At 34.4% G+C, this 27,993-nt stretch overlaps 2 protein-coding genes across 6 annotated transcripts; one reads left to right on the forward strand and one right to left on the reverse strand.

Moving 5' to 3' along the window:
• Positions 1–550: 550 nt before the first annotated feature.
• On the reverse strand, positions 551–27,974 carry LOC125057830 (ataxin-2 homolog). 5 transcript variants are annotated; one of them, XM_047661755.1, is made up of 20 exons: positions 27,505–27,974; positions 23,906–24,059; positions 18,953–19,133; positions 18,088–18,337; positions 17,374–17,545; positions 16,604–16,747; positions 16,159–16,250; positions 15,149–15,224; positions 14,397–14,735; positions 13,938–14,126; positions 13,361–13,471; positions 12,529–12,707; positions 11,576–11,681; positions 10,325–10,405; positions 9,671–9,763; positions 7,550–7,631; positions 6,878–7,005; positions 5,615–5,845; positions 4,846–4,992; positions 551–4,096 (listed from the first exon to the last, which is right to left on the reverse strand). In XM_047661755.1, the coding sequence occupies exons 1-20, from the start codon at positions 27,540–27,542 to the stop codon at positions 4,025–4,027; spliced, it is 2,865 nt and encodes a 954-aa protein (XP_047517711.1). In that variant the 5' UTR covers positions 27,543–27,974; the 3' UTR covers positions 551–4,024. The 5 variants fall into 5 exon arrangements, with proteins under 5 accessions (XP_047517711.1, XP_047517727.1, XP_047517704.1 ...); XM_047661771.1 differs by having other exon boundaries at positions 13,361–13,465; positions 16,604–16,750; positions 27,505–27,973; XM_047661748.1 differs by having other exon boundaries at positions 16,604–16,750; positions 27,505–27,970.
• LOC125057862 (retinol dehydrogenase 12-like) lies at positions 8,195–9,570 on the forward strand. The gene has a single exon (XM_047661790.1). It carries the CDS (start codon positions 8,398–8,400, stop codon positions 9,349–9,351), a length of 954 nt encoding a protein of 317 aa, XP_047517746.1. The 5' UTR covers positions 8,195–8,397; the 3' UTR covers positions 9,352–9,570.
• Positions 27,975–27,993: the final 19 nt, after the last annotated feature.

The raw sequence follows: 27,993 nt of genomic DNA on the forward strand, positions 1-27,993 counted from the left end.
CATTGGCTTGACGTAACAGAAACAGAATCCTTAACGGATATTCATAAAATATAACCCATTCAACCGACAACAAACAACACTTTAGAATATCTCACACACAACACACGCGGTGGTCGCACACACGCTTCAATAAAATTCAAAAAAGAAAAACGAAAAGATGAAAAATAAAAAACAACGCCGGCCGCAGCGCGTTGCCAAAACGTCGGCAATGTGCTATCGGCCCCCTAGGCCCTTCCCGATAATATTTTTTTGGGATTTTTTGAATGTTCATTTTTATACATCACAAATCATACACGAATAAGCCGTCGAGGAAAGGACTTCTAAACCTATATACATATTTACACCTAACTTCAAGGACTTAGGAATTCTTATACACGCGCATATATTAAGGAATGAATCGCATATTGTATATCATAAATCCGCTAAAAGGAAACTATATTGAAAATATTTATATGGACTGTTCAATTCCAAAACCTATCTACTTGTAAATTTATAAACACCAGTTCACTGGCAACTGTTTTTATATTGCTTAGGATTTTGCCTGATCGCCCGTCGGACGCGTGTCTCGATACAGGTTGACGTAGCACCTTTAGACAGGTCGATTTCTATTATATTTTTCACAGGGAAGCAGAGCGTTTTCTCTAATATAGTGGCAACAATTACATTAAATTCCCGAATTAAAATAGCGCGCTGGGATGTGAATAAGAGTCCACATTTGGCGCTACCCAGGGAGCACCGCGCGGAGGTCATGGACTATGCCCCCCTTCTTACAACAAACAAACACACAACATTCACCCTCGTTAATAAACCGGTTTATGATAATTCCTAACCGAATTTATAAACTTTGAACTGGAACAAAATCATAAACATCCTTAATATAAGTAACAAATAAAATATTAATAGCAGTACTTGTGTTCAGATTCGGTAGAGTTTTAACATCTTAAAAAGTTTATTTGATAGTTACACTTTTATTTCTTTTTGCACTTAATGGAGAAAAATGAGCCGACTCTTTTAGCACAGGTTGCCTGGAAGAGATCGTTTATAAGTGATTTGTACTCAACCTTAAGATTTATTATGTATTTTTGTTTTCTTGTATGCAACGAATTGTAAATAAATAATGGATTAAAAAAGTGCAGGATTATTTACTAGTACAAATATGACGATTCAGCTCTCTAAAAGTCCGTCGTAAGTTCTATATAGTAATAATCCTACCAAGCAAGTTCAAATATTTCTTCTAAACCAGTTTACTAAAGTGGGTACACAGGCACACAAGTCCACATCGGCCGCATGACTCACCAAGCGGCGGTCTAACCTAATTTCTCCAATTGATCTTTTACGAACACTTCTATGTCCAAATACACAAACGTCAATCAAAATGCTTTGTTTCTCCATATACCTATTCTACAATAAGACAACTATATTAGCTCACGGTTATATTTGAGTGGCCTTTGAGTATTCGCGCAATAGAATGTAAAGACTCTTAAAATCTCAGAAAACTTGAGCCGAAAAAACCTATAATAAATACAATAGGTAAATAAATGAAGACACCAGACTAGTCTAACACTAATATGTCCGCCGGGGACGAAAATTAATTTCTGAACGAAAAGTGCAAGGAATAGGATTGGTAATCAATCCGAAAGTTCACACTCAATATTTTGTGGGAATTCTGACTTGCAAACTTGAGTTGCCACAAACCTTCCCAAGTGTCTTGTCAGTAGGTACAATACATGTTACTGTATATCAGTAAAATATACTTTGTAAGGAAATATTTGTTTCAAGGTCTTCGGTAATCCTACTAGTGACAATCGAAATGCCTTTTTAAGAACGTAAACGAAGCTTATATTTTTTTTACAAGATTTTGGCCTACTCAGCATGTTTAAATTATATTTAAGCTATTTATTTAATTGGGCATAATTACCAGATTACAAAACTGGTTTCAACCCATTTTCGTACCTTATGATTAAGCAAACTACAATGTGCCTGTAAAATATTGTCTTTAGAGACACATTAAAAATTGGGTTGCAGCTGACCTTGGACGAGTAAATATATATTCAAGGGTCCCAAAAATGTCTACATGAGCCCTATTAGTCCATAAAAAATCCGAAACATTTGAAACTTCGAATTCATAAATAGGTTGAGATTTTACACATTTATTTGGAATATGTCGGCGATTTCTATTCTTTAGCCGATTTTAAAATCTCGTTTTGTAATAATTATATACCCTTTTTAAACAAGCAAAAGCAATTTGATATTTGCTTCTGAATAGAACAGTTTCCGGTTGCCATATTTAACTTAGCGGGTGAATGTAGATCCATTACCGTATTATAGTAGGTGAGACTTTGGGTGGCTACGGTAGTTATACTAACAGTCAACTATAAGTTAAATATAGCACTCGTCCTAGGCCGTCTACAATGTTACCTCTACATCTTATCAGTGACATAATTATAAGATACAACGCCGACACGAGACGTAATCAAAAATATACGTTCGTGTCGACACTGTATTATCTACCTACTAATTTCGTTTTATTGTCACATCATTCCTTCAAGAAAAATATACGCACTTTTCACCAATTCAAGTAATTTTTTGGTAAAAATTCATATATCCCTCGCCTAACATTCGTTCATACACAACTCAATAAGGCAGTCACCGTAAATATATTTATATATTATACATTTATATTATATAGGCTTACATTACACATCTGATAATCATCCGATGTAGATAGCGTATACGGCCAGATAAAAAAACATCTAACTAAACAAAAATGGAATTTTAAAAGGTTTTTTAAATACATATATATGTTATAATATAAGCTAAATAGCACCGAGTTGCTATATTTACTTACAAGTCTTAGAAGACAGATAGCCAGCGTTATCCGTCAAAAAGGTACATATTTTTTGAAAAATAGCCTTGCTATGCGTATTTGTCACTTGTCTGTTCGTGGAATGTAGCAACCGGGCGTAAGAGTTGAATCCTTGCCATAGAATTATATTCAGTTGATGTTTCTTTGTCTGTTCGCACATCGAAGCAAACATTCCTCAAAGCGAAATGGAATTCCGTTCCGAAGATTACAATTGACTCGAGATGGAAATAGGGATTAACACTAAATAATAAATAGAAAGGTGTGGTAGAAATTAACAGTTAATAACAAAATATAAAGATCTTAAAAATGCAACGAAGTATGTCAGCTGCCAAGATAACAAAAAAAACAATAGTTAAAACGACCGGCTGTCTTGTGTTTATTTCATATTTTCTTATATAGCTTGCTGTGGATATATAGAGAATCTATTAATTTCTACCCACCCAGTCCGAAAGAAATTTATCTACCTATAATACAATCCGACTTATCGACACTGTCTATTTAGACAATGCTTTCGGATATACATATAGAAATGTTTCCCTTTTCCCGCCGTGCTAAGCTTACACTATCCTATACAAATATATATTGGTAGGTTCATAGCTTTTATATGGGTTTAAAAGCAGGGCTTAACCATTGATTGAGAATTTTAACTGCAATTTTTACATATACTAACGCACTTTTGACAATTCTTTATATTAGATATGAAATTTAAAATGCTAAATAAATAATAGTGCTGTTTTGCCATCTGTCGTTTTCGGAAGATAGCAAATTATTGTGTTTTGATAAATAAATATATATAATTTAAATTAATACATTTTAATAGACTTTTTTCTCTTTGCATATAAATATATTCGTTTTATAAATCGTAATATAAAGACATGATTCTTCAATATGGAATATTATATCAGGAGCCAAAAAAAGAATTAAATTTATAATTGAACACGAATTTAAATTTAAACAACATGATCTTAGAAAGTGTATGTAAATATATATATGATAAACTGTCAGTAACTATGTACGTAATTTCGACGTTCGGCTTAGCCGTATATATTTTAAATTAAAGTTAAAACGCACCAAACAGGTGTTATAGGGCGGGCGGGCTTAGCACGGCGAGTGGGTGGTAGGGCGGTGCGAGTGGGTCAATAGGCGGGCGGATGCGCTCTACGGGTGAGAGGAATGTATTCCGGGCGTGCTTGATCCTCCTGAGGGCTGCTGTGGTGGTAGTAGTACTTGCTGGAATAAAATATTTTTAAATTAAATTACAGGCAATTAACGAAGAAAGTAGATACACATATTTAAAACGACTTCAAAAAGGAGTTTATCAGTTTGTATGTTTGTGTTATTGTTTAATTGGATAAATATCTTAAGCTGATGTTTTATGTAAACGGGCTAGGTTTTTTATATTTCAACTTAGGGAACAGTCCAAAATTCATCAAAATTGGGTCAGTAGTTATTCGGTTATGTGTTTCTATAATATATCTATGTATGTTGACAGGTATTTGAAGTTGATCTATCTTTTTAAATTAATTTTATTATCATTACTGTTAAATTTCTATTTCAGTGCCACAGTTTATCAATTACCTTTAATTGATTATATTTTACGTCACTATACAGGTAGAAATCTCTTATTTGTCCCAAAAGTCATTCCTTTAATTTTCTTTAATCATTTTTGTATTGTAGAAGGATGGTGAACAGTTCCAGCAACCTAAAGGGAGGATCTTCGACTAACCACAGACTGGCTGGCCTGAAGGCTACGTAGCTAAGATCAAGAAGTTGTATATATCTTTAGCGCTCGGAATTACTTCGTTAGCGCGTTTCATGGTATGACATCATCGCTGCAGAATGTAGTTGTCGCTACAGTATTAAAAAATAAGACTTCGTTTCGCTACACAAACTGATAATCCCCTTTTAAAGAATCCTCTTCATTTTGCTATTTTCTAAGACCACAAAACATAATATATATTTAATGGAGCTCAATATACCTGCACGGGATGATGGTGTGGATGGTGAGGGTGGTGGGGCGGCGAGGCGGTGGGTGGCGCGTGGTTGAGGTAAGCCACGTGGTGGTGGTGATGGTGATGGCCACCAGCTCCGCCGCCCATCAGGGGACACAGCACTTGCGGCATGTACTGGAAATAAAATTATATATTTAATAACACTTCTTTGCACACACAAATGCAACGGGCAACCTAATAGCTGATGAACGATCGCCTACGGATCCATGCTATCGATCTAAAAGTAAAACAGAGAAGTGCAAAATAAATAAAACGCCATAATGTTAGTGGTAAAAATATTATAATAATTTATAATGATGAAGTTATAAATTTGTGTATTAGTTAGAATTCTGTTATAAAGCGAAAAATGTATCTCAAGCCAAACGTTTTATACACTTATACAATTTAAAAAAAATAGATTTTTAATTATTTGTTGTATTTAGTATGTTTAGAAATCTCCAACGTTAATTTAAAATACATATTTGCAACAGCAACTTTTTGTACATATTGTCATAATGAATTGTAAATAATCGTAACGTTCCACACAATGTGCAATGGTCTTCAGACGAAAAATGCTGCTGCCATTATTCCGACACAAATATAAATCAAAACAAAAAAAAATGAATAGCTTTTTTGTTTGAGTAATATTTTGGATACTGTAAGTAATTAAGTTAATATTTTGTTTGAACATGTCTGTCTCTGTGAGTGTAATGTTAGAGTTTGTCAATAGCCTTAACCTTAACCTTGCGCAACCTACCTGGAAGGGCTGCTGCTGGTAATGGTGATGCGGTTGGTGCGGGTGTTGATGCTGATGCGGGTGCGGCGTGTGCGCGGGCGATGGAGGTGGATAGAGGGCGGGAGAGGCCGCGGCGGGTGAAGCGGAGGGGGGCGCGTATTCCGCTACACCACCCCCCACTCCCACCGCTCCTCCCCCCACACCCACGGCTCCCCCCATGCCCACTGCCCCACCTGGGTGGTACATGCGCACCTGCAAGTCATACGGGTAAGCTAAGCTTCGTTTGATGTATGTATTGCGAGGCATTTATGGCGTGTCACAATGACTATGTTAGACAAACAAAGTATTTTTATTGAACAGTCCTACGAAAACCCCAAAAAAAAAATATCTAAATTTATAGTTTCATACAGATCTTCGAGAAGTTAGTTTAAATTAATGAAAGATTGCGGACGTGCCCGGGTTACGATTTTATCTCGATATTAAAATAATTATGTATTTAATAGAAATGTCATTAATGATAACTAATGTTTGAACATTTGTGTTTGTTTTATGTACCTATATAAATGTATCACCGCACATTTAGCAGCTAGGCAAAGCGAATGTCAGGCTATCATTAAAAAGCCCACTATTATTTGTGTTTGAGCATACACAAATTAAGTGATGTGAATAAAAGCGTAAACTTTTGCATAAGCTCATCCTTAGCAGTAAATTCTTCACCTAAAACGGCTATAGGTTAGAATAATAAGATTATACTAAGTAAGAACTAATGCTTGCAAAAGCAGTCAGTCTAAATACTTAATAGTCGGAATGATAAGATTTAGTACAGAGAATTTGTAAGGTAAAACTATATTTTTACCTTACAATTCTCTCTGTACTAAATCTTATTTATATATAAAAAAAGGTAGCGAGTTCAATGTGAACTCGGGCCGCTAAAGAGCGCCAAGATTGGAAAATTTTAAGGAAAAATTTGTCATATGAGCCTATAAATAACCGTTTGCCGATAAATACAGATAAGAGACTAAATATTATATTACTTTAGGCATATTTACTTACTACTCATTAATGACCCTTTTTATTTATTTATTATTATTATTATAATATTTTTAGGTACATTTATATTTAATAGATCACGGAATTATTAATATATCATTAAGAACTTCTTTAAGAACTCGCGTTTCTTTATACCCAGGGGATATGTGCTCTAGTAGATTGATTGGGCTCTAGGAACAATATAATAATAGACAAAGCGAACAAATGTTTATACTTGTTCCTGTGTATACGTACCATATGCGGGTACTGTAGAGTGGGCTGCGGCGGCGCAGGGTGTGGATGTGGGTGCGGGTAGGACACGAAGGGCTGCATGGGCGCACCAGTCAGTAAAGGCTGGCCGGTCGCTGTGGCTACCGGCATACCTAGTAACAATCATATGCATATAAAATAAATGTCTCGTGGGTATACCTTATGCAACTATTATTTTATTAGTTGAAAAGCCAGTGATTTTATTTCATTGTAATATATAATGAGATATTATCATTATTTTAAATCTCACTCAATTATTTTTTTGTTTTACGAGATTGTAATTGAATATAGAGTTATAAATATGTAAATTATTTTTATTGTTAAAAAAAATAATATAAACAATATTTTTTAGATTAGAGAAAACAATTTCACTTTCGCTATAAAATTCGTTAAGTCAAAAATATCTATCCATACACACTATAGATAAATTATACATGTATTTTATAATACAGTCAAAACCGTTTACGACGACATCGTTTAGAACAACATACCGGTTATATTGACCAAAATCAAAGGTCCCGGCTGAATTCTATTGTATTAGGTTAGTAACTTAATTACAACGTCATCGGCTGTTACGACTATCGGTTTTTTCGACCAAATATGAATAGTCCATTCGATATGGTTATAAACGATTTTGACTGTATTAACAAACCAAACCTTTTCTGAAGTTCCCCCGTGGTTGTGTTTGCAAAGGCGCATGCTGACCCGCACCGCCGCCACCGGGCATTGGTCCATATAGCTGAAGGATCATTAATATCATATAAATTACTCTACTAGTTTTCGTGTGTGTGATTTTAGTCGTTCAGGTGACTCAGGTAAAAGGGTCAAGAGGCAGACAATTGACAGTCACTGACCTTTTTTACGTATATAAAATGAATGGTTAGTAATATTTTCCGCCTACCGACGGCGTTCAGAATGATGAAATTATGATAAAACAATCGAGGCTTTTAAAGTATTATTATTTCACAGCGTTACACACAAAAACAAAACCAAGTTTAATGTCGTTATGTTTAAAAATACTTTCAAGATAATCTAATACAGAGTATATGAGTCCGTCAGTAGGACGTCGAAGAGTCGCAGGACTGATCGAACTATAAGAATATAAATCTATCTACTATCCGATTGTTTTCTTCTAGTTTTCAGTCGGTACATCTCTATACAAATTACTTAGATCACAACTAAACAAATTTTTAAGATTAAAATATTTCATCGCTAAAATAAATTTTAAGTTATGTCCGACGATGAACATTGTCAAAGCTACTGATTTAACTTAGTAAATTCAGAAATAAATTTTATATCAGACACAATGTCAAGCGCCGTTGTGCAAGTGATATACATAGACATAATATCTTAACGTGACCTCATTGACAAGTAGAGGTGATCTATTCTATGATTTATTATCGTTGCAACACACGCTATTAATTCACAATTAAAATAATATTAAAATTAAAAACTCTGATTACCATTATCTAGAGATAAGACAATCAAAGTTCAACTGTAATGAAATGTGGCTGTTCTGGTTATTGGTCGTAGTTATTACAATCAAACTATTTAATAAATTTACATCGGGAAAATGTTACGCAGATACAGTAATGAGTGGCAAAGTGGTTGTGGTTACCGGCGCGAGTGGAGGTATCGGCTTCGAAACCGCATTGGAGTTAGCAAGACGAGGTGCTAAAGTGATAATCGCATGCAGGAGCCACCAGAATGGTGAAAGAGCGGTCCGAATCATTGGCAAGGTAGCCAAAAACAAACGGGTACGCTACATACATTTGGACCTCACATCATTAGCGTCCATACGAAAGTTTTGTGATGAATTAAAGGCGTCTGAAGCAAAATTGGACGTGTTGATAAACAACGCCGGAGCGATTTGCACGAAAAGACAAAGGACTGCTGATGGTTTGTTAAAAGATGAACAAATCAACTATTTTGGACCGTTTCTATTAACAATTCTTCTAGTTCCCATGTTGAAGCGGGTCGCATCCAGTCGTGTTGTGCTTGTTTCTTCAGCATGGCACAAATTAGGAAGGATTGAGAGAGTCAATGACGAAAATGTAGGTTATATACAAGCATATGCAACTAGTAAATTATGTAATATATTGTTCTGTAAGGAGCTGGCTAGACGCTTAAAAGGTACCGGGGTTGTTGTGAATAGCTTAAATCCGGGACAAGTGAATACGTCATTATATAGAAGTTCAACCGTTTTGGAAAAACTGAGAAGTCTAGTGCTATACTTCTTTTTTAAAACACCGTCAGAAGGTGCCCAGACCTCAGTGTATTTGGCAGTATCAGATGAGTGTGATACGGTGAGTGGAAGATATTTCGAAGACTGTAAAGAGGTGATGCCTAGCTCCAAAACTGAAGACGATGATACGGCAAGTCAACTTTGGATGATGAGTGAAGAACTTGTGGGTTTAAAGCCAGATGAGTTAGCTGATGTGACCATTTCCAAAGGATAATGTGGAGTGAAATTAAGGAAAACTGTAGTAACAACAAAGATGAGGTCACTTAAACTTTTAAATAGAATTTTAAGATTTTGAATAGTAAAAAGGTTTAAGTATTAGTAAAAAACCACTGCAACACCACACATTATTTTAAAATTTGGTTATTTTTTAAAACCTTTGTAAAACGGGACCTAAAAGAGTGACCAGTACCATAAATTAAAATAATTATAAACTTAATAAGGATTTTATTCGAAAATATTATCAAATTATTAATATATTATTAGGTTATATTAAAGCACTAATCACTCCATTCCATTTATCCACACTCCCTCACCGAGTCATGCCTATCCCTCTTTTCAGCGAGCACCAGTATGGGAGGCCCGTACTGGCGGCACTCACAACTCATCTCCATTGGGCCATTTGAATGCTATATGTAAAGTCTAATATAATTCTCTTTCTAGAGAAACTCAAAATTGACTTATTTTGACAAAATAAAAAAAGGAAGATCTAAATTATTGAGTATTGTAGTCCTTGGTGACTTCTTTGCCTTTAGGCACTAAATTTCAATCAAAAATGAACTGTATTCATTAATTAAAAGCTTTATAGTGTTGCTTTCTAAAATGCTAGAAAGCTATTGCAATAATAGAAATAATTTGCAGTTAATCTATAAAATCATCATAAATATTTCTTGAAGAATTATTTAAAGGTTTCTTAAAAATATAAATAAAATAACGCCTATTCTTGAGAACTATCATAAACATCGAACTGTGTCTTAATTTTCTTAGCAGAAATATTCTTATAAGGTTGTGCCTTCCAAAACAAGATATTTTATTTCTTTGAAACCAGCAACGGTACTCTGTAACGCCATAGCGATTACAATCAATTTTAGAACCCGACTGCGATAAGTTTCGATACCAAGGATGCGAAATTAGCACAGCTAATATTGATTGAAAATGTACTTTAAATTAATAATAAAAATTTCACTAACGGGATGCGGATGCTGTAGATAAGCAGGCGGCTGTTGTGAGGCTGCCGCCGCCGCCGCCATTACTGCAGCATATGCCGGAATCTGCAACACAATATTATATGAAAAAAAGAAATATATTATAATAATATTGTATTTGCAATAAGAGTTGTGTTGCAAACTGTTGAGTTTAAATTGAGAACAAAAACCTGAACCTTTTATGTGTTTAGACACAAAATAATTTATTTTAAAAGAAATATATTAACTAGACATTAACGTTGTTAAATTATAAGCCAATCGACTCAGTTTAGTAACATATGTAGCCGACAGCAACGCCATATACAATGTAAACTCTTTATAACGAATTACAAGGGACCGAGCTTTTTTATTCGTTATAGGGAGGGTAGAGAGAAAAAAACTAATTTAACCAATTACCTACAATAATTTCATTACTATCAATCGGTATATTATTCTAAACACATATAAAACAACGCTTTTCTTTTACTGGCCATCTTCACAGTTTCAAAGTTTGTTTACAACTGAAAACACACGATATGTGACGGTGGTCCGTTCAGTAACTGAGACCAAAATTTCCTTCAGACAATGTAATCTAAGAATAATGGCACAAGGGTTAATGCAATTAACAATAACCAAGGCGAGACGGCTGTTTATGACCGCAGATGTCTTTCTTAGAAATTTCGGCACCTCAAAAGATTACTTTTGTAAGCTGATTACGAAAACAATTACATGTAAGTATGTTGTTGATGTCTAAATAAGAATATATATCTTTGTTATAGCGAGTGGATGTTGCGTAATAAAGAGTCAATCAATATATGGGTTTTGTGTTAAACCAAACAAATGTAACTATTTTTACGTAATGTAGTTTTTTTGTTATAACCAATAACGTTATAAAGAGTGTACACTGTATATGCATGTTTAAATGTAAAACATCAAATTGTATGTTAGGGAGCGTTCAAGTATTACGTAACGAAATTAGGGGGGGGGGGTCCTTTTGTAAAACGTTACGATGCGGGGCGGGGATTGAATTACGCGTTATTGTTAATATTATTTTCTACTTACACCACATAATAGTAACTAAAGAGTCACTAGGTGGTCACGAAACGTTTTACTAGACTTGGGTACAGTACTGTACTTGGGTACTGAAAAACGTTACGACGAGTTCATGGGGGAGGGGTCAATAATATCCAAAAATTGCGTTGCGTAATACTTGAACGTTCCCTTATGAATAGATTTAAATACGATAGCGGTAATTACCATGTGTGGACCCGGTGGCGGTGCAGGGACGTAGCCGCCTACAACGTTCAACCCTACCGGTGCCACACCCATGTTGACGCCCACTGGAGTACCCGGCGTATGTGGCCTGCAAAATAATAGGTTTTAATATACCATATTACTGTTGTTTAGTCTTCAAATATCTGTTAAATAAAAAAAAAACTATTTATAAACTAAATCCCTAATTGGAATTTACCTGCTTATAATCAAAACAATATTTCGATATGACTTTTGCGACAAAAATATGTAATACATTACACACTATACAAGTCAAGGTTGTATATTTTGCTCACTCAGGATTTCTTAGTTTTATGAGCGTGGCAATTTCCCAAATCGTCGGAGTTACGCCCCGAGAGTATATAGCCAGATGTAGGCATTCATTCGTTAAATAGCAATTAACATTTCATTATTTCGCTTATATTCTTATGTTGTACGCGAATGGTTAATATAGATTGAAACTAAAATCCTCTATTATTTAAATCATGATGACCCAGGAACCGTAGACACACTATATATATTACATTCATACCATATTATTTAATCCTAACAATATCCTAATAATACATCCAAGTCATACCCATAACCTTTTTTAAAATTTTAATAATAAGGTCACATCACTAACCATTTCTAATGTTAGTAATGTCATGAATATTTGTAAGGTACTTGTACGAGCCAAGGCTGTACATTTTGCTCACTTTTCTTTTAATTTTAAAATGTACTCATAGAAGTTTAATGTATGAAAGAAATTATTGAAAAGTAAGAAATTTTCTGCTAATTGTATGATAACACTTTTTTTATACTATAATTTATTAAAATTTCGCTTTTATGCCGTAAATAAATAAATTGTAGAACTGGTTCTAAGATAGATGATTTAGTTGCTTATATATTTGAGTAAATAACTTTTAACCAAATTCATTAAAAGATGAATAGTTCACCTGCTGTGCGAAGGTGTAGTAGGACTTCTCGGTTGGAAAGTCTTCGCACTGGGGTTGAACTCCTTTGCGTTGGGGTTCAATGTGGATTTCTTGAGGGTGGCAGTCGCACGTTCCACTCCGGGAGAACTTGCTTCGGGAGACCGACTCATTTCCTCTACTTCTTCCGTGGTGACAGGAGGCTGTTGGAAGACATTTTGAAATAAGTTAAAAAAGCAACATAAGAAAATTAAATCGACTTCATTCAAAGTCGCTTTCCGTCAACTGAAAAAGAAATCCATATAGCCAACAAAATTTGGTTAAACTTGGACTATTCTCTTGTTTTATATGATTAAACTGAGATGATAACATTTGCAAGTGTATGTGAGACTGGTCTCTGTAACAGGAGACCTGAGTGACAGCTAGCCAGCCTCAGTACAATAGAAGAAAATAAGTAAGTGCTTAAAGAAAACATTGCAAACGGAGTCGTAAAAATAAATGTGGTGTGTGTTTGAGTGTGTGCGCGCGCGCTTGTGTGTGTGTATGTGTAAGCGAGTGGGTGTGTTACAGAGTAACAGTTATTAAATCTTCTGTTTCATCATAACTCAACGTCTTCAGCCAAGTAGTAACCGTTTTTTACATTCATATTTAGATAATGGGTAAATGTTACTAAGTATATACTAAGCAAATTGTAAAAAAATAAAATAGAAAAACCATGTTGTGATAGACTAGATTGTCTGCTTAACGTTTTAGATTACGAGAGATAACGTTACAATGAAAAATTCTTAAGGGCAAATTAAAAAAAACGTGGGGAAAAGAACAGAATTTAAAAAATGTTTTATTATCTGCCTATTACCTTGTGATGCTCTGGTGCCCGTGCAGGCCTCTTGTGGGGTTCTGATGGAGGTCCTACGTTGGCCGATACCTCTGGAGGACTCGGCACTACTGGGCAGGGCTGGGGCTGTAACTGACGGACATTACAAATTTAGAGATTATTGAAGTGAAACTTCTTTATCGGGGTTGGAAAAAAATTTAGTGTAACATTTTTTCGTTACGCGTCACGTTTTTCGGTTACGCGCCATGTTCCTTTTTGAAGTCAAACTTCTTTATTGGCGTTGGAAAAAAATTTACCGTCACATTATTTGTTATTTATTATTCGACACTTAATATTTTAATGACAATTAAATTCATTAAATTCCTAACATATCTTCCTTTTTTCGTCCCTCTAAGTACCGGAAATCTAAACTTTTAGATTTGTATAAATATGAACAACACTTAAAGATTAGTTTTCCACTGAAGTTTCACTTCTGACATGTGTACTTTGTACACACACACTTTTTTTAACGTATTTTTAAACTCTCATAAAAGTTTAAACTATATATAGGATCGATTACTGGAGCAATAATTAACCACGAGATCTCAGATATAGTTACCTGAGGCTGAGGATTGTGTACGACTGCAGGGGGCTGCGGTTGTGGTAGAACTGGCTGTGGGGGCTGCGTGGGCGGCTGCTGTGGCGGGACCATCTGTGGGGGTGGGGCCATTTGAGGAGGCGGGGCTTGCGGCGTAGGAGGGGCCGGTGACGTCACCAGTTTGAAGTCTTGATGGAACTTGCGTAGTTCCTGTAAAACAGTTTTGTCATGAAATGTTTTCTATAAGGGAACCTCCGAAACTGTAGTCTTACTTCAAATGTCCAGTAAATTCTTAGTTCTATGTATTTCAATACTGGTGTATAAATTAAATTTTGATTAAAACCCTGAGTTCAACATAACATCCAAATAAATTTACTATCCGATCATATTATATATAATCACATTCACATAGACCTTATAATTTTAACAGAACCATAAGTAAAACCTGTTCTATAAATAGTCTTTGCTTATTTTTAGTACCTGTAACTCCTCCTGTCTGCGTGGTTCTCTGGGCTCCCTCTGCTCTCTTGGTTCCCGATCACGTTGGTCTCTTGGATCCCTGGCCTCCCGTTGTTCCCGTGAGTCCCTGTCTCTCTGATCTCTTTGGTCCCGTGATTCTCGGTCTCTGGGGTCACGTTGATCCCTAGGGTCCCTTTGGTCTCTGGGATCCCGTTGGTCTCTGGGGTCTCGTTGGTCTCTCGGGTCTCGTTGGTCTCTGGAGTCTCGCTGCTCTCTCGGATCCCGTTGATCCCTGGGGTCTCGTTGGTCTCTTATATCTTGAGAGCCGTGCCGTGATCTACCAGCCTCTTGTGGTCCGCTCTGAAAAGAACACAAAATACAATTCCCTACACTATCAACATTCCATTTAAGTCTTATTTTTTCAAGGTTTTATGGACAAGAAAATAAAGGATTTTAAGGATTGCAAAAGAGAAAAACTTAAATATTTTTCATACTTTATTTAAAAATCACAAACATAATTTTGATACATTATTCGGGAACTATTTTTTAAGTCACTTTCGATAATAAAGAAATTACTTTTAACATAATACCGCAACTGGTAGTCACTACATGAACCTTTCGTGGGGTTGGTAATATTTGCCCCTAGATCTATGCGGTACATTGGGCCTATTATGGAATCTACGATTAAATGAGCCCCAGTCTGACGATCTATGCCCATTAAAGGAACTATTAAGCGGTGCATTAGTATGATATGGTGTGTATCTGTTACTAACGTGATGATGATGCGATGGGAAGCCTTGCCGTGGCCCTGAGGCACGCGGTTCGCCGTTCATTTTGCTGTTTGATTGTCTGAAACAATTAATATTTTTGTTAGTACTGTTATGACGTACGTTACGAGGAAGTCATGTTCTGGTGAGTGAGAATGTAAACGAAAGACGAAATCATTATACGATCTGTTCGATTTTGATTCGCATTCAAGTATTACGTAACGAATTTTGGGGGAGAGGGGGGTCCTTTTGTAAAACGTTACCATGCGGGGCGGGGATTGAATTACGCGTTATTGTTCATATTATTTTCGACTTTCCAGTACACCGCATAGTAACTTTAAGGTATAAAGAGTCACTAGGTGGTCACGAAACGTTTTACTATACTTGGTTACAGTACTGTACTTGGCTTCAGAAAAACGTTACGGCGCGTTACACGAGGGGGGTGTGTCAATAAGTATTATTACCTTAGTCAACGGTATCTCTAATCCAATAGGCGTTGACACGCGACATGATATGCCATGTTAGATCCAATCACAATTGAGCGCAATGATTTGAGCGTCATGTGTTTTACATTCTCACCTCCCAGGAATTTATTAGGAATCCAGAGCTAAGTTATTACGTTAATTCAGTTATGCAAATTGATTGTTAGATTTACACGTTTATTATCTTATATTTAAGACCTTTGGGACAAGATTTATATTTAAAGAATTGCGAAATGGAATGAATGTTGTCATATGATATAAGATTTTGATACACATTTATTTTCCCAAGACCATTTTTAATACATAAAATTTCGATATTCCTTCGTATGCGAAGTGAATTACACGAATTTATCTCTGAAAATTTTCACTATACCTGTTCTATTGATAAGCCCACTCAACATATTGCCCTTTTTTATTTTCCTTACGTTCCTTACATTAGCTTATTTTTGGGTTCTACGAAAAATTCAAAAATTGCGCTAATAGTTAGGAAAACGTATAATGTAACATTAGCAACTAAGTTTCACGTATACTGACACGTACGCATGATGCGGGAATGGTGGCGGGTGGTGACCAGCCGCTTGCGCCGCGTAGCTCTTGTTGCCGGGTGTGCCAGATGGGTTGCCCGACTGGAATAATAAAATACAAATTTAGACGGATGCAATTGCGCAATTGTACTAAATTAGCTGTTTACTCTATAAAGTTCTATTCACAAGAACTATTGACTATATAAAACATCGTTAAGAGTCTGTGGTATCTTGTAACACAGACTACTAAGTCAATTTTCAAATAATTAATGGTTGACAAAAACTACTACTTCAACTTCAAATACTAGCACAAATATATTATTATATCTACATGAGACTACTGATATAATGCGAAAAATTACATATTTTTAGGATATGATGGATTAAATCGTGACTTAAACATATTGAAGAGACGGAGTTATATTTATTATGCCGGTAATAGTAAGAATTGTTACCGTATGTTCATCCCGTCTGTCTGCGGGCGGCGCTGGGGGCGTAAGATGGTGCCGAGGTGGTCTGGGGTCCTTGTCTCGGGCCTTACCAGCCCCGGGGGACCCGCCCCCGTTCCCTGATTTCACTGGCTTGTTTACTTGCTGTTGCTGCTAGAATTCAAAACACATGTAATATAAAATTGGTGTAAAACTATTGAAGCGCTCCCGTGGAAATATTTAGAAAAGTATTCATACATATCAGTTTTCAAAATAAAATATGAGGGAAAATAAGAATAAAATGTGTAAAGGTAAAAGACATACAGTTAATATTGCAAATATTAAAATTAAACACCAGTACTAATCTAACAAATTACCGATTGTAATAAAGGTTATCAGACTTTTAAATATTAGAGATATGTAACAAATGGTCATCGCCTTCTGATATATATATATAGATAGTATATTATTATTATTTTTTCGAAATTTATTACACGTACTAACAAACTACTACTACCAAGTCTTTACATATTAGGTCTCAAAAGCATATCTAACACTGCGCAAGGTATGCTCATAAGCCAGTCCTTTAGTCGTATCTTTACATTGTTAAGCATCTATTTAATTTATTATATAATATAAAGTCTGCTTGCATATGGCTTCTGGCGAAGTCAGTCCTTACGGTCTGACCGACGACAATATCCCTATTTCTTTTTAGGTACAGCCTATTATGAAACGGGAGCGCTGTGTGTTTTTAAAACTATTTTGTGTACAATATTTTAATAGCTGTTAATAGTTACCTGTCCTGGCTTCCTCTTATTAGGTATAACATATTTGGGCTGCTCCTGTTGCGGCCTTACTACAGCTGCGAATCTTTCTTCTTCGTCACCGTTTTCCAATTCAATTCGAGCCTTGTATGTAGCAGTGCCTTCTATTTCAGCCGCTATTTCTTCAGCTTTCGCTTCAGCTTCCCTGTAAAAAATAGGGGTTTAAAATTGCAGAGTTGGAGAAGTAAGAGAATATATTTTCTACTACAGATAATAGTTTATTCAGACATGTCAGATGATGAACGACAACTTGAAAATGAAACCCATAGTATTGTCTTTTATTAACATAACTTTTACACATTTAAATACAATTGTAAGTACAATTATTTTACATAATGTAAATTTATAATAATACATAACTTCAATCCGGTAAAAAAGTGTTTTCTTTAAATAAAACCCAAGTTACACATATAATATTCTAATGGCAAAGCCAGTTGTTTTCGAGATTATTCGTGACGAACATACATACAAATCTTTCGTCTTTATAATACTATAATTACCAAAAAGTAAAATCGTTCATAAATTAAGTATAACAGACAAATGAACATGACATGAACTGAATCTTATATTTCAAACATTTTTCTCATTTCCTGGCCTCCTCGCCTTACTTAATAAGTATATTATATATAATCGATCACAATATGAGAACATCTTTATCTCCCTACGGACTATAATAATGGGATTTACCTGTAATCCTGTGTGTCCTTCCTCTGAAGTTGCAAAGTATATCCCGCTAAGGAATGGTCATATGTACTGTGTACGCCGTACACTTCTTCATTCTTACGGAACATGTCATTTGCGTCCCAGCCGTTGGCTCGGTGATCTAACTCTAGTTCATCGAGCCTAGCGTCCCCATTTACGGAGGGTGAGTCACCCGTGTCACCATCACAACCGTCCCATGGCTCCAACTGACGATCTTCGGCTGAACGGCCGTTACCTGTAAGTTCTTAGGCTGTTAAAAGGTATGTTACAAAAGAAAAATCTTCCTTAGTAGGTACTTCACGATGAAATGAAATTCTTTTTAAATCTATAATCCATAAAAAACTTAACTACAAAGAAGATAGCCTTGATATTTATGATAGTTGTTTTGTATAAGTTTTGATAAATTTATTTATAATAAAAAACCAGTGGCGTTACAAACTTTTAGGTCTGGGTCAGATTTGTGTATATGTTTTGGAATCATTTGTTTTTTCTAACAGGCAAGTAGATCGTCAGACTTCTGTGCCTAACACACGCCGTAGACGTTTTGCGTTTAAGGCATATCGGTAACCTCACTATGTTTTCCTTCACCGTACGAAGGTCTTAAATGCGTACAAACAGAAAATCCATTGGTGCACAGCCGGAGTTCGAACCAACGACCTTAGTGATGAAAGTCGCACGCTTAAGCCACTTGGTCCAACACTGTTCATTCAATTCATTATATCCATTGTTATTTCAATACATTGAATAAATAAACACTGCCGCGTGATAAGCCAAAAAATAAAGATGGTGTCGAGTTTTTCGAACTCAGATTCGCAAAGATTTAAGATTTAGATACGTAATAAATGCTTACCATTAAATTTGCTAGATATTGCACTATCTGTCTGAAACACGTCATGTGTGGCGTATTCGAGGTCTGCGTCTTTCGCCCGGATGGACACCACGTCTTCGGGTTTGAAGATTAATTTCTCAACCACAGAATCCACCGCCACTACACCCTCTTGGTCCACACGGTGGGCTACTTCTAGTACAATCTGTAAGTAAGAATAATATTAGAGACAATGGTCTTCAATATCTTCGTCGCTTCATATCTACAAAGTAAAATATAGTCAGAGCAGATCGAGGTATAAGATACAATTTTTATGCTCGAATTAAAAAGTTCTAACAAAAACAAATTAAACCAGCTAATGTAACTATTTATGAATATTGAAATATTTAATATATTTCAAGTAAGATATGGTTAAACATAATTAGTATACGATATTTAATTCTAACCAGGAGTTCAAGTAATTTTTATGTAACTAGACCACTATTGTTTTTTTATTAAGATTTTTGAGTTTTTTTTATAGTTTGACGTTTTAACTCTACGGTGAGTTAAAACGTCCAACCTTGGCTGTGCAAAAATGTACTTTCTACTATGTATACATTTAATATGCCTGTGCAGAAAAGGAAACATTGTCAGCCGGTCGATCACGTACTTGCCTAAAGAAAGATTAAACAGGCGAGGATGTGTTGACATGGGAGATGAGACGGGACGTCAAAGTTTACGTTTCTTTCTACATCAAACTGTTTGGTATAGAAATAATTTTCGATTTACGCTATGGATAACATTCAAAGCACTCTCCAGAAGCATTACATTCCATTGAGGGTAAATTTATTCACTCGTATAAACTACGATGGTAGACACGTTAAACATTTAAAACACTCTTTCGTGCTGGGGCTTCAAAAATTCAAATTATTCCCTAAAGCCCATAATTTTTACTTGTATAAGTGAGGGCGTAACAAAGGACATATTCAGGACGCTCGCATGACAAATTACGAAACACACAGGCACTAGGAAGTTTGTCGAGATAAGCGTGATTCATCACCGGATCATGAACTACGTATTAGATTACATATGAGATCTTTGTTAGTTTTTTTGTTAGTAACTTGACGTTTAGTTACCCTTATAGCGAGGCATCTCTGAATTAAATTGGTATTCTAGATAACCAGATAATAAACTTAAGTTTGACATGTGGTGCACTACGAGCAACGCCTTCAAAATGAAATCGCATAAACAAATGATTACGATTGTCATATTAATGTATGTCAAGTCTATAAAAATATCTTTGCTTCTCCTAAGGAATACCAGAAATTAAAAAAAAAACCAATTGGTGTTTCAACCATGCGTACCTACTACTTAATTATGTAAATTATTAAAAAACATCTAACTATTCGCTTTGAAGAAACAATATAAAGACGATATTTTAAATGCTTAAACGCAACCACTTATGTAGTACTCCCGTCTCCTAGAATCGGTTAACATTGACTCCAATATTTGGGTCACTCATAAATATCGGTTTTATGATACAATCACTTAAAAAATGTGTAAGTTAGTTGTTTAAATCTCCACGCGATTATATGCTTTAAAATCAATCGTCTAAAATTGTTTCTATTTTTTTAACATAAAGATCAATAAGAACAGTTAAATTATAGGAATTTATAGTTTAAGTGGTGAAATTTTTTTTGTGATCCACTTAAACGTAATAAAGAACCTACTTTATATATTCTTTTACAAAGTAAAATATAGTATTGTGTTGTTTTCTAAAAAAAAAAATTCTGAAAAATTACGAATGAATTCGCATATACCTAAAATTCCTACTATCTACGCGTGGAGATAACAAAGTAATATATAATTTTATAAACATACATACATAAGTTATATAGGGTACAATAATTAAATTAGTTATAGCAGACATGTAGTAAATCTATGTTATACCAAATCATATTGAACCTTTTATTTTGTTTAAAAAGTCAAAGTTGGTTTTGTAAAAAATATTGATATTATCCGATTGAAAAAGTACCTACTTGCCGAGAAGAATATTTTTTTCATAATTTATGGCAACGAATACTAATATAATTTATTATACCGTTGTACGCGAACCAAATCTAAGCTCCAGCTAATGTTAAACAAAAAACGGTTGATAACAACATTATTTTTCGCATCATGTTCAAAATACAAAACTTCATTTGAATCGCTCTATTGAATTATGAAAGCGTATCAATGTAATTTTCGCATAATATTATGTATTCGCACTAAGTCTAGAATCTAGACAAAAAGTGAAAGTAATGAGATCCGGTTCATAAAGATATATCATTATTGGAATTATTGGGATTTGTGTATCAATACGATTTCTAAGGCTCGCATATCAAAGAGCTTGAACCAAATATTATACTACTTTTAAGTTTCTATTTCTAAGTTTGTATTTAAACAAAGTTTTAGACTACATTACGAATCGATTCGCGAAAAAGACTTCAAAGAATTGAATATGTGATAGTGCGGTGATATAGATAAAAGTAAATGAGTCCGTTATATTTTCATGTCTTTTTAATAGGTTTTCCAATATGTCACGACTGTGCATGTTTAAATGATCTATCTCTGTAGCAACCTTAAGGTAATCGGAGAAAGGCTTAACAAACGAATGTTTATTAGGTCAATAATTTATCAGTGTGATGATAATGTTTGTTTAAAGTCAGCAACTTAGCGGAGATCCCAAGAGAATACCAAAACGAACCAGGGGGATGTAATCGAGGGGTTAGTATAACTCTCTGAGGACCACAGAGGAAGGCTGGTGTAAGTCGAGCTTCACAAACCCTAGTAGCCTTAAGAGTTACCCCGAATACTTAAATTCGGTATTCAGTTGCTCTTGTATTGTACCGTCCAGTAGCGCTACAACCCTTAGTATGATATGTGTGTATTTATTTCGTGATCATTTTTTACATCTTATTAGTCAAGTAGGTAATCAGCGTTTTGTCCCCGACACCGACCCTTATACCGACCGTTATAGTAAAGAAGAAGTCTTTTGCTTCGCAGCCGTGATAGGAACGCGTACACCCAAAAATGATTGACACAGCCATGCCTGTCTGCCTTGCAATACTGCCTAACATAAACTATTGTATCAACAAAAATATAATCTAACGACAACACCAATACAATATTATTTTATTTAAGATTCTTGTTCTTAAGCATCAGAATTAGCTACAAGTAGGTGAATAACCTTATTTTCTTTGAACCCGTATACCCGAAACCACCAAACTGGTCGTGCACCGAAACCACCAAAGACAACTGCGCAGTGGGCGGTTGTCTAGACTAAGTTAAATTTAATCTGCTAATCACATTACCACGCTTCATAATATTAGCAACTTTTGATTTTTACACCAGTATACCAGATCAAATCGCTCTCGTTGCTTAATTGGTCACACTTTGATTAAAGTTTATAGAATAAGGTGAGTTCCGGGGTTCTTAGTTTAGAACACTAAGGCTGATCTTCTCCCTATTGCTTTTATCGTTATGTAAAATTAGTTACATACTGTTAATATTCTAAGTTCTAACATATAAATATCAGTATTAGTAAGAAAAATCGTATAAAAAAAGTAGAATAATAATTTCTCTGATTTAAACATAATAAATACTAATTTTGTACGACGGTCAAAACTTGTTAGTCTATTTACATATGACAAATGTTTACCAGAATAGATTAACCAGTTTTTATTAAATAATAGTTAAGCCAGCCTTATAAATTACACATTAGATAGGTATAAGTTATTCACGCAATGCAATAATATAAATCTTTATAACTAAGTCACTGAAACTGTTGCACAATAACGGGCAAAGAAATCTTTTGTATTTCGCCGGACTATATTTTTTTTCTACAACATTTTAACCTAGATTTCACATGGTACTACGGATATAAAACGTACCGATTACTAACCCACTAAATACATAATTACAATAAATTAAATATAAATGGATCAATGATATTTCAAATCTATATTAAAATTAGAAACTAAACATTAATATAATATAATGAATAATTCGTAATAATAAACTGACATCATGTTGCGTATCCGAAAGCCGGAAGTATCGCTAAGATTTATGCACTTCTGCTGCATAATAAAATAATATCTTTTTAATAATGGAATTGTTAAAATTTACTTTAACCTGTTATTGAAATCTATGCTAATAACTGTTAAATTCAAATCAAAATAACAATATATTTTGCAATAACGTCTTCGAAGACACAGTTACCTTAAAATCAATGTCTGTGATAATTATGTTATGTAATATTATGAGACCTTAGACACATTTGTCCAAATAATCTATCAATGAAGCTATGATCTTACACATACAATCTTACTCTTATCAGTAATTCTTATTTAGAAAAAGTTAAGAAAAATATCACAAACAGTAAACAGTGGTTAGCGTGTATGTATTTCAATTTTAATTGACTATGAAGAATATTCATTCATTCATACAATATGGACTATATAGTATCTTCGTTACGAGTGTTTGTAAAAAATAGCCGAGATCACAATGCGTATATCGATTCGACCCACTTTGCAGTTTGGTAGATAATACGGCTATGCAGTCTGTGACCGATGTCTTTAAAAATAAACATTCTCTTTTTTAGATTTATTGTAATAATTCTCTTTACTTTATTATGTAACTGATCTACACGTTTTTGGCATCTGGAAGGGGCGCTAATATTGTATTTGTCATTAATTCATGAGTAAAATATCCCAATGGAAATCATTAATATTATGCAGAAATCTGAAGAAACTTTAGGGCTTTGAATTTTCTAACACAGGAATCAGTGCAAAGACTGGACTCCAAATTTTACCATAAAGCTAAACGCTAGAGGGGTGAAAATGGAAAACGATAGATAAAATGATGCTTATGATGACTACTATAATACATATATGTTGGACTAGCTCTTATATTCTACCATAAACAGCCATAGATATTAAAAAAATAAAATAGAGTTACGTCAAAGTGTGAACTGAACGTCTTGAAGACACCCTCCCAAAGACCGCCTGAGGGTGTTAGAACTTGCACGATGTCTCCGACATGTGAGGTCATGGCATGCATGAAGTGTGGATTGTTGTACACACCCTCTGCTACCACACGGCCTCGTGGTGACCTGAAAGAATTGCTATATTAAACATCTCCAATACCAAAACATTTGTCCGTTAAACCAGCATTTCTTACCTACCCTCAGATTCAGTCAAAATTTTGCGCTAATTTAATTAGCATTATTTCAAACATGTATCGGTATTGACATACACCTAGAAATTAGCCTATGTCAGAAAAATGAAAAAATTTATCAATTAAACAGTCTCAGAAAGTCAGCCCTATGACTATGGGGAGGTTACAGGCCTCACTCCCAGCTTGCATTAATATTGTATGTTTAAGCCGTCGAAGCAATTTTATTGAATAAACATGCAATAAAGGCCTAATCGAAGGTATTTATTGGAAATTAAACTACAATACAGATTTGTGTGTAAAGCTTATGTTACAATCATATGTAGTGTAGTAGAAAGAAATAACAGTAAAAGATAGCTAATTTGCAATTTAAATTAATTAACTAAGGGGAAACATAATCAAACACCATTAAAATATACTGTTACTAATGACTTGCTAATGTGGAGAACTTTTATTTGACACTTGATGATTTTTTTCAATGGAATAAGGATTAAAATAATAAACACTTACAGTTCTTATTAATATCAAGGAACTCTCTACATAGCACTAAGTCATGTTGTTATTTGACTTAATGGATTACCAACATACTATTTGTAAATTTTCACTTGTTCTATGTTTGTCATTTTTGGACAGTAAAATTTGTGGGAGTGGAACTAAGACTGGCTATAAATCAGCGCAGGCAAACCTTACTGTTGGCTTACTAACAGAGCCAGTTGCCTTTTATATAGGTGGTCTTATATGTTTTGTGATAGTAAAGTTTATTACATATATCAAAAAATCAGATTTAATATAATTAAATATTTTTGCCCATAAACCATTAAAAAAACTAGTTTTCACTTTAATCAAAGCCAGGATGGCTTTGATTTTAAAGTAGGTTTTATGCAAAATGCAAACAAAGAGGCAGTCATATAGGTTTAGCAAAATAAATATATACCAACACTGTTAATTGTGACAATACCTACCTTACTTTTTTGAAACTTTCACATTGATCAAACTAATAGTAAGAAAGTAGGACAGCACTTTATTAATATGTAAATAAGTAACCAGTCCATAAGTAAAACAATTAATAGTTTATTTAATAAAATTAGCCCAAGGTCTTAGAATCATACATTTTGTACAAAATTTTACAAAACAATATTTCAAGCAACTTCTGTATGAGAAGAGAGGTTATAATTATTATTTATTGAGGCAAAAGAAGACTGATAAAATTATAAAGTAATGTTACCTTATACCATCAGAAAAAAAAATGATTTCAATTAACATAGAAACCTCCTAAAATAAAATTTAAAAATATGTAAAGGAGTGAGAAGTAGGAATGGAAGAACTATAACTACTAAACATGTAGTATTTATAAAGATAAAACTCATCTAGACTTAAATAATAAAACTCGAAAGCAGTCTTAGAAAACATAAGTTTAAGTGCTTGTTCTTTCAAAGAGTCATATCAATAGGATGATGTAATCATTCCAAGTATTTCATTTCTTTATTATATATTGGGACAATATTTAAAACAATTTTCTTACAATACAGGAACAGTATCAGAGCTTGAAACAGTTGTTTTCTGCAAGAATGTAATGTAACTAGGTTATATATATTTGAATACAAACCTTTGCAGCAACTTTTAAACATAAATTCACTGTACCATTTTATCAATTTAAAAAATAATATCACAACATGTTAATAATTACTATTCATTAAAAATCATACAGAAAACAACTTCTGGAGATCAGAAAAATAATACTAGTACAGTAGAACCTCTATAAGTCGAATATCAAGGGAGACGCCAAAAAATTCGAGTTATAGAGTTTTCAACTTATGGAGGATTGGACACCTGACACAAAGCAAGCAAACACGTGTTTCCATGTCATAAATTTATTATTGTATACTCCTAAATGTTTTCTAAGAAACAATAGTGTACTCACATTGTCGGCAAGTTCTTAAAGTCGGTAACTTATTTTTGTTCGAACAATAGAGATAATAAATTCCAAATGATCAAGTTGTAAAGGTTGTAAAATAAAACGTCCTTATGTTCGAGATACAGAGGTCAAATTTAATTTTTCGAGTTATAGAGTGAAAATATGTACCAAAATGGCTTGGAGGGACTCGGTGATTATTTCGATTAACAGAGGGTCAAGATTTCCAGTAATGGAGGTTTTGGTGTTTTAAGGGAAGGGAACAAAACATTTTTTCGAGATTTGGAGGTTTTTGACTTATCGAGGTTCGACTTAACGAGGTTCTACTGTATTAACTAAAGAAATAAGGACTTTGGACATTTGCCAGAAAAGATTTCCTTAATTTAATAGGTGAATTTAAAGAGCAGTAATGGCCTAGTCACAACTGTGCAACATTCAACCATGGGATGGCATGTTTGAACCACTAATGTGCATCAATGGTATTTACTTTCTATGTACACAATTTGAACTTGTATGGTGAATGTTGGCAAGGTTGGATATAGTTATAGAGTGAAAATATGTACCAAAATGGCTTGGAGGGACTCGGTGATTATTTCGATTAACAGAGGGTCAAGATTTCCAGTAATGGAGGTTTTGGTGTTTTAAGGGAAGGGAACAAAACATTTTTTCGAGATTTGGAGGTTTTTGACTTATCGAGGTTCGACTTAACGAGGTTCTACTGTATTAACTAAAGAAATAAGGACTTTGGACATTTGCCAGAAAAGATTTCCTTAATTTAATAGGTGAATTTAAAGAGCAGTAATGGCCTAGTCACAACTGTGCAACATTCAACCATGGGATGGCATGTTTGAACCACTAATGTGCATCAATGGTATTTACTTTCTATGTACACAATTTGAACTTGTATGGTGAATGTTGGCAAGGTTGGATGGCTGCTCACCTACTTGTTTATAAATTAAAACTATCAAAAAGGCAGATGCAATCTGAGCAAGATATCATAAGGTAAATAGTACCTCTGAAAAATAAGCTAATTTAATGGATGTAATGGATTTTCAGATTAAAAAACAAAAACCACCCTAAAAATAATTATACATTTTATAGGAAGAAGATTAAGTATATTAAATTCATACTCTAAGATATTGCAAGTGTAATTAATGGAATCTATTAGGGATCAGCTGTTCAGACAGAGCTATATTAAACATAGTGAGTTTGCAACAAAAGTAGGACAAATATCTATAGCTAGGTAACACGTTAGGCGGCCGCCGCTCATATTTAGCACCGCGGCAAAACCTATGTGTTACATGCTTTTGTTTACACTTCTCTAATACAGTAGCCATGCTTATATTAGAAATACTGTCAATGTGAAGAAATAAACGTCTATTTATTGTACCTGGAGCTGTCTGGAGACACTGGCCAAATAACAAAGACAAGTCATCCCATTGCTGAAAGTTGGTGTATTGTAAACTATTACCTCGGTGGCCCTTGGCGATTTTTTCGTTTGTTGTTCATATCTCCTTCGCCCGACTGCCCCGGCGGGTAGGCACCTTCTCGTCTACGCGTAGGGACCGGAATTTTGGCTAATTATCACTTCTTTCTTTTACAACACAGTCCTTTCAACTTTCGCGGATGCACAAAACTGCAGTTGAAATTAAGAGTTAACACTCAAAACGCGACAACAAGGATGCATCGATTTCACTAAAGTCTATAACATTTGCCAACAAATATAAAATCAAATATATTTGAATACAAAATCGCAGTTCGATTTATTCTCGGGAACTAATCCCAAAAAATAAACGGGTTGGCAGATTTCTCGTGCCTGCAATCAGCGCAGGAATACAACATGGCGCTGTGACGTATTTGTCAAAAGAATTGCAAAAATTATTAAATTAACTTTATGGAAATGTTAAATTAAAATAATAATACTTTTAAATAATATATATTTTTAAGTATTTATATATTT

Source organism: Pieris napi, chromosome 2 (genome assembly GCF_905475465.1).
Source record: "Pieris napi chromosome 2, ilPieNapi1.2, whole genome shotgun sequence".
Classification (NCBI taxonomy): Eukaryota; Metazoa; Arthropoda; class Insecta; order Lepidoptera; family Pieridae; genus Pieris; species Pieris napi.

What these genes read in the sequence shown, in the direction of transcription:
- LOC125057830 (XM_047661748.1), bottom strand. Translation starts at nt 27,542, where the DNA reads ATGAACAACAAACGAAAAAATCGCCAAGGGCCACCGAG. An exon ending in AGAGGGATAGGCATGACTCG is followed by an intron (nt 7,632 to 9,670) that starts GTGAGGGAGTGT and finishes ATGATCCTTCAG; the next exon opens with CTATATGGACCAATGCCCGG. An exon ending in CTCTACAGTACCCGCATATG is followed by an intron (nt 5,846 to 6,877) that starts GTACGTATACAC and finishes TATGACTTGCAG; the next exon opens with GTGCGCATGTACCACCCAGG.
- LOC125057862 (XM_047661790.1), top strand. Translation starts at nt 8,398, where the DNA reads ATGTGGCTGTTCTGGTTATTGGTCGTAGTTATTACAATCAAACTATTT.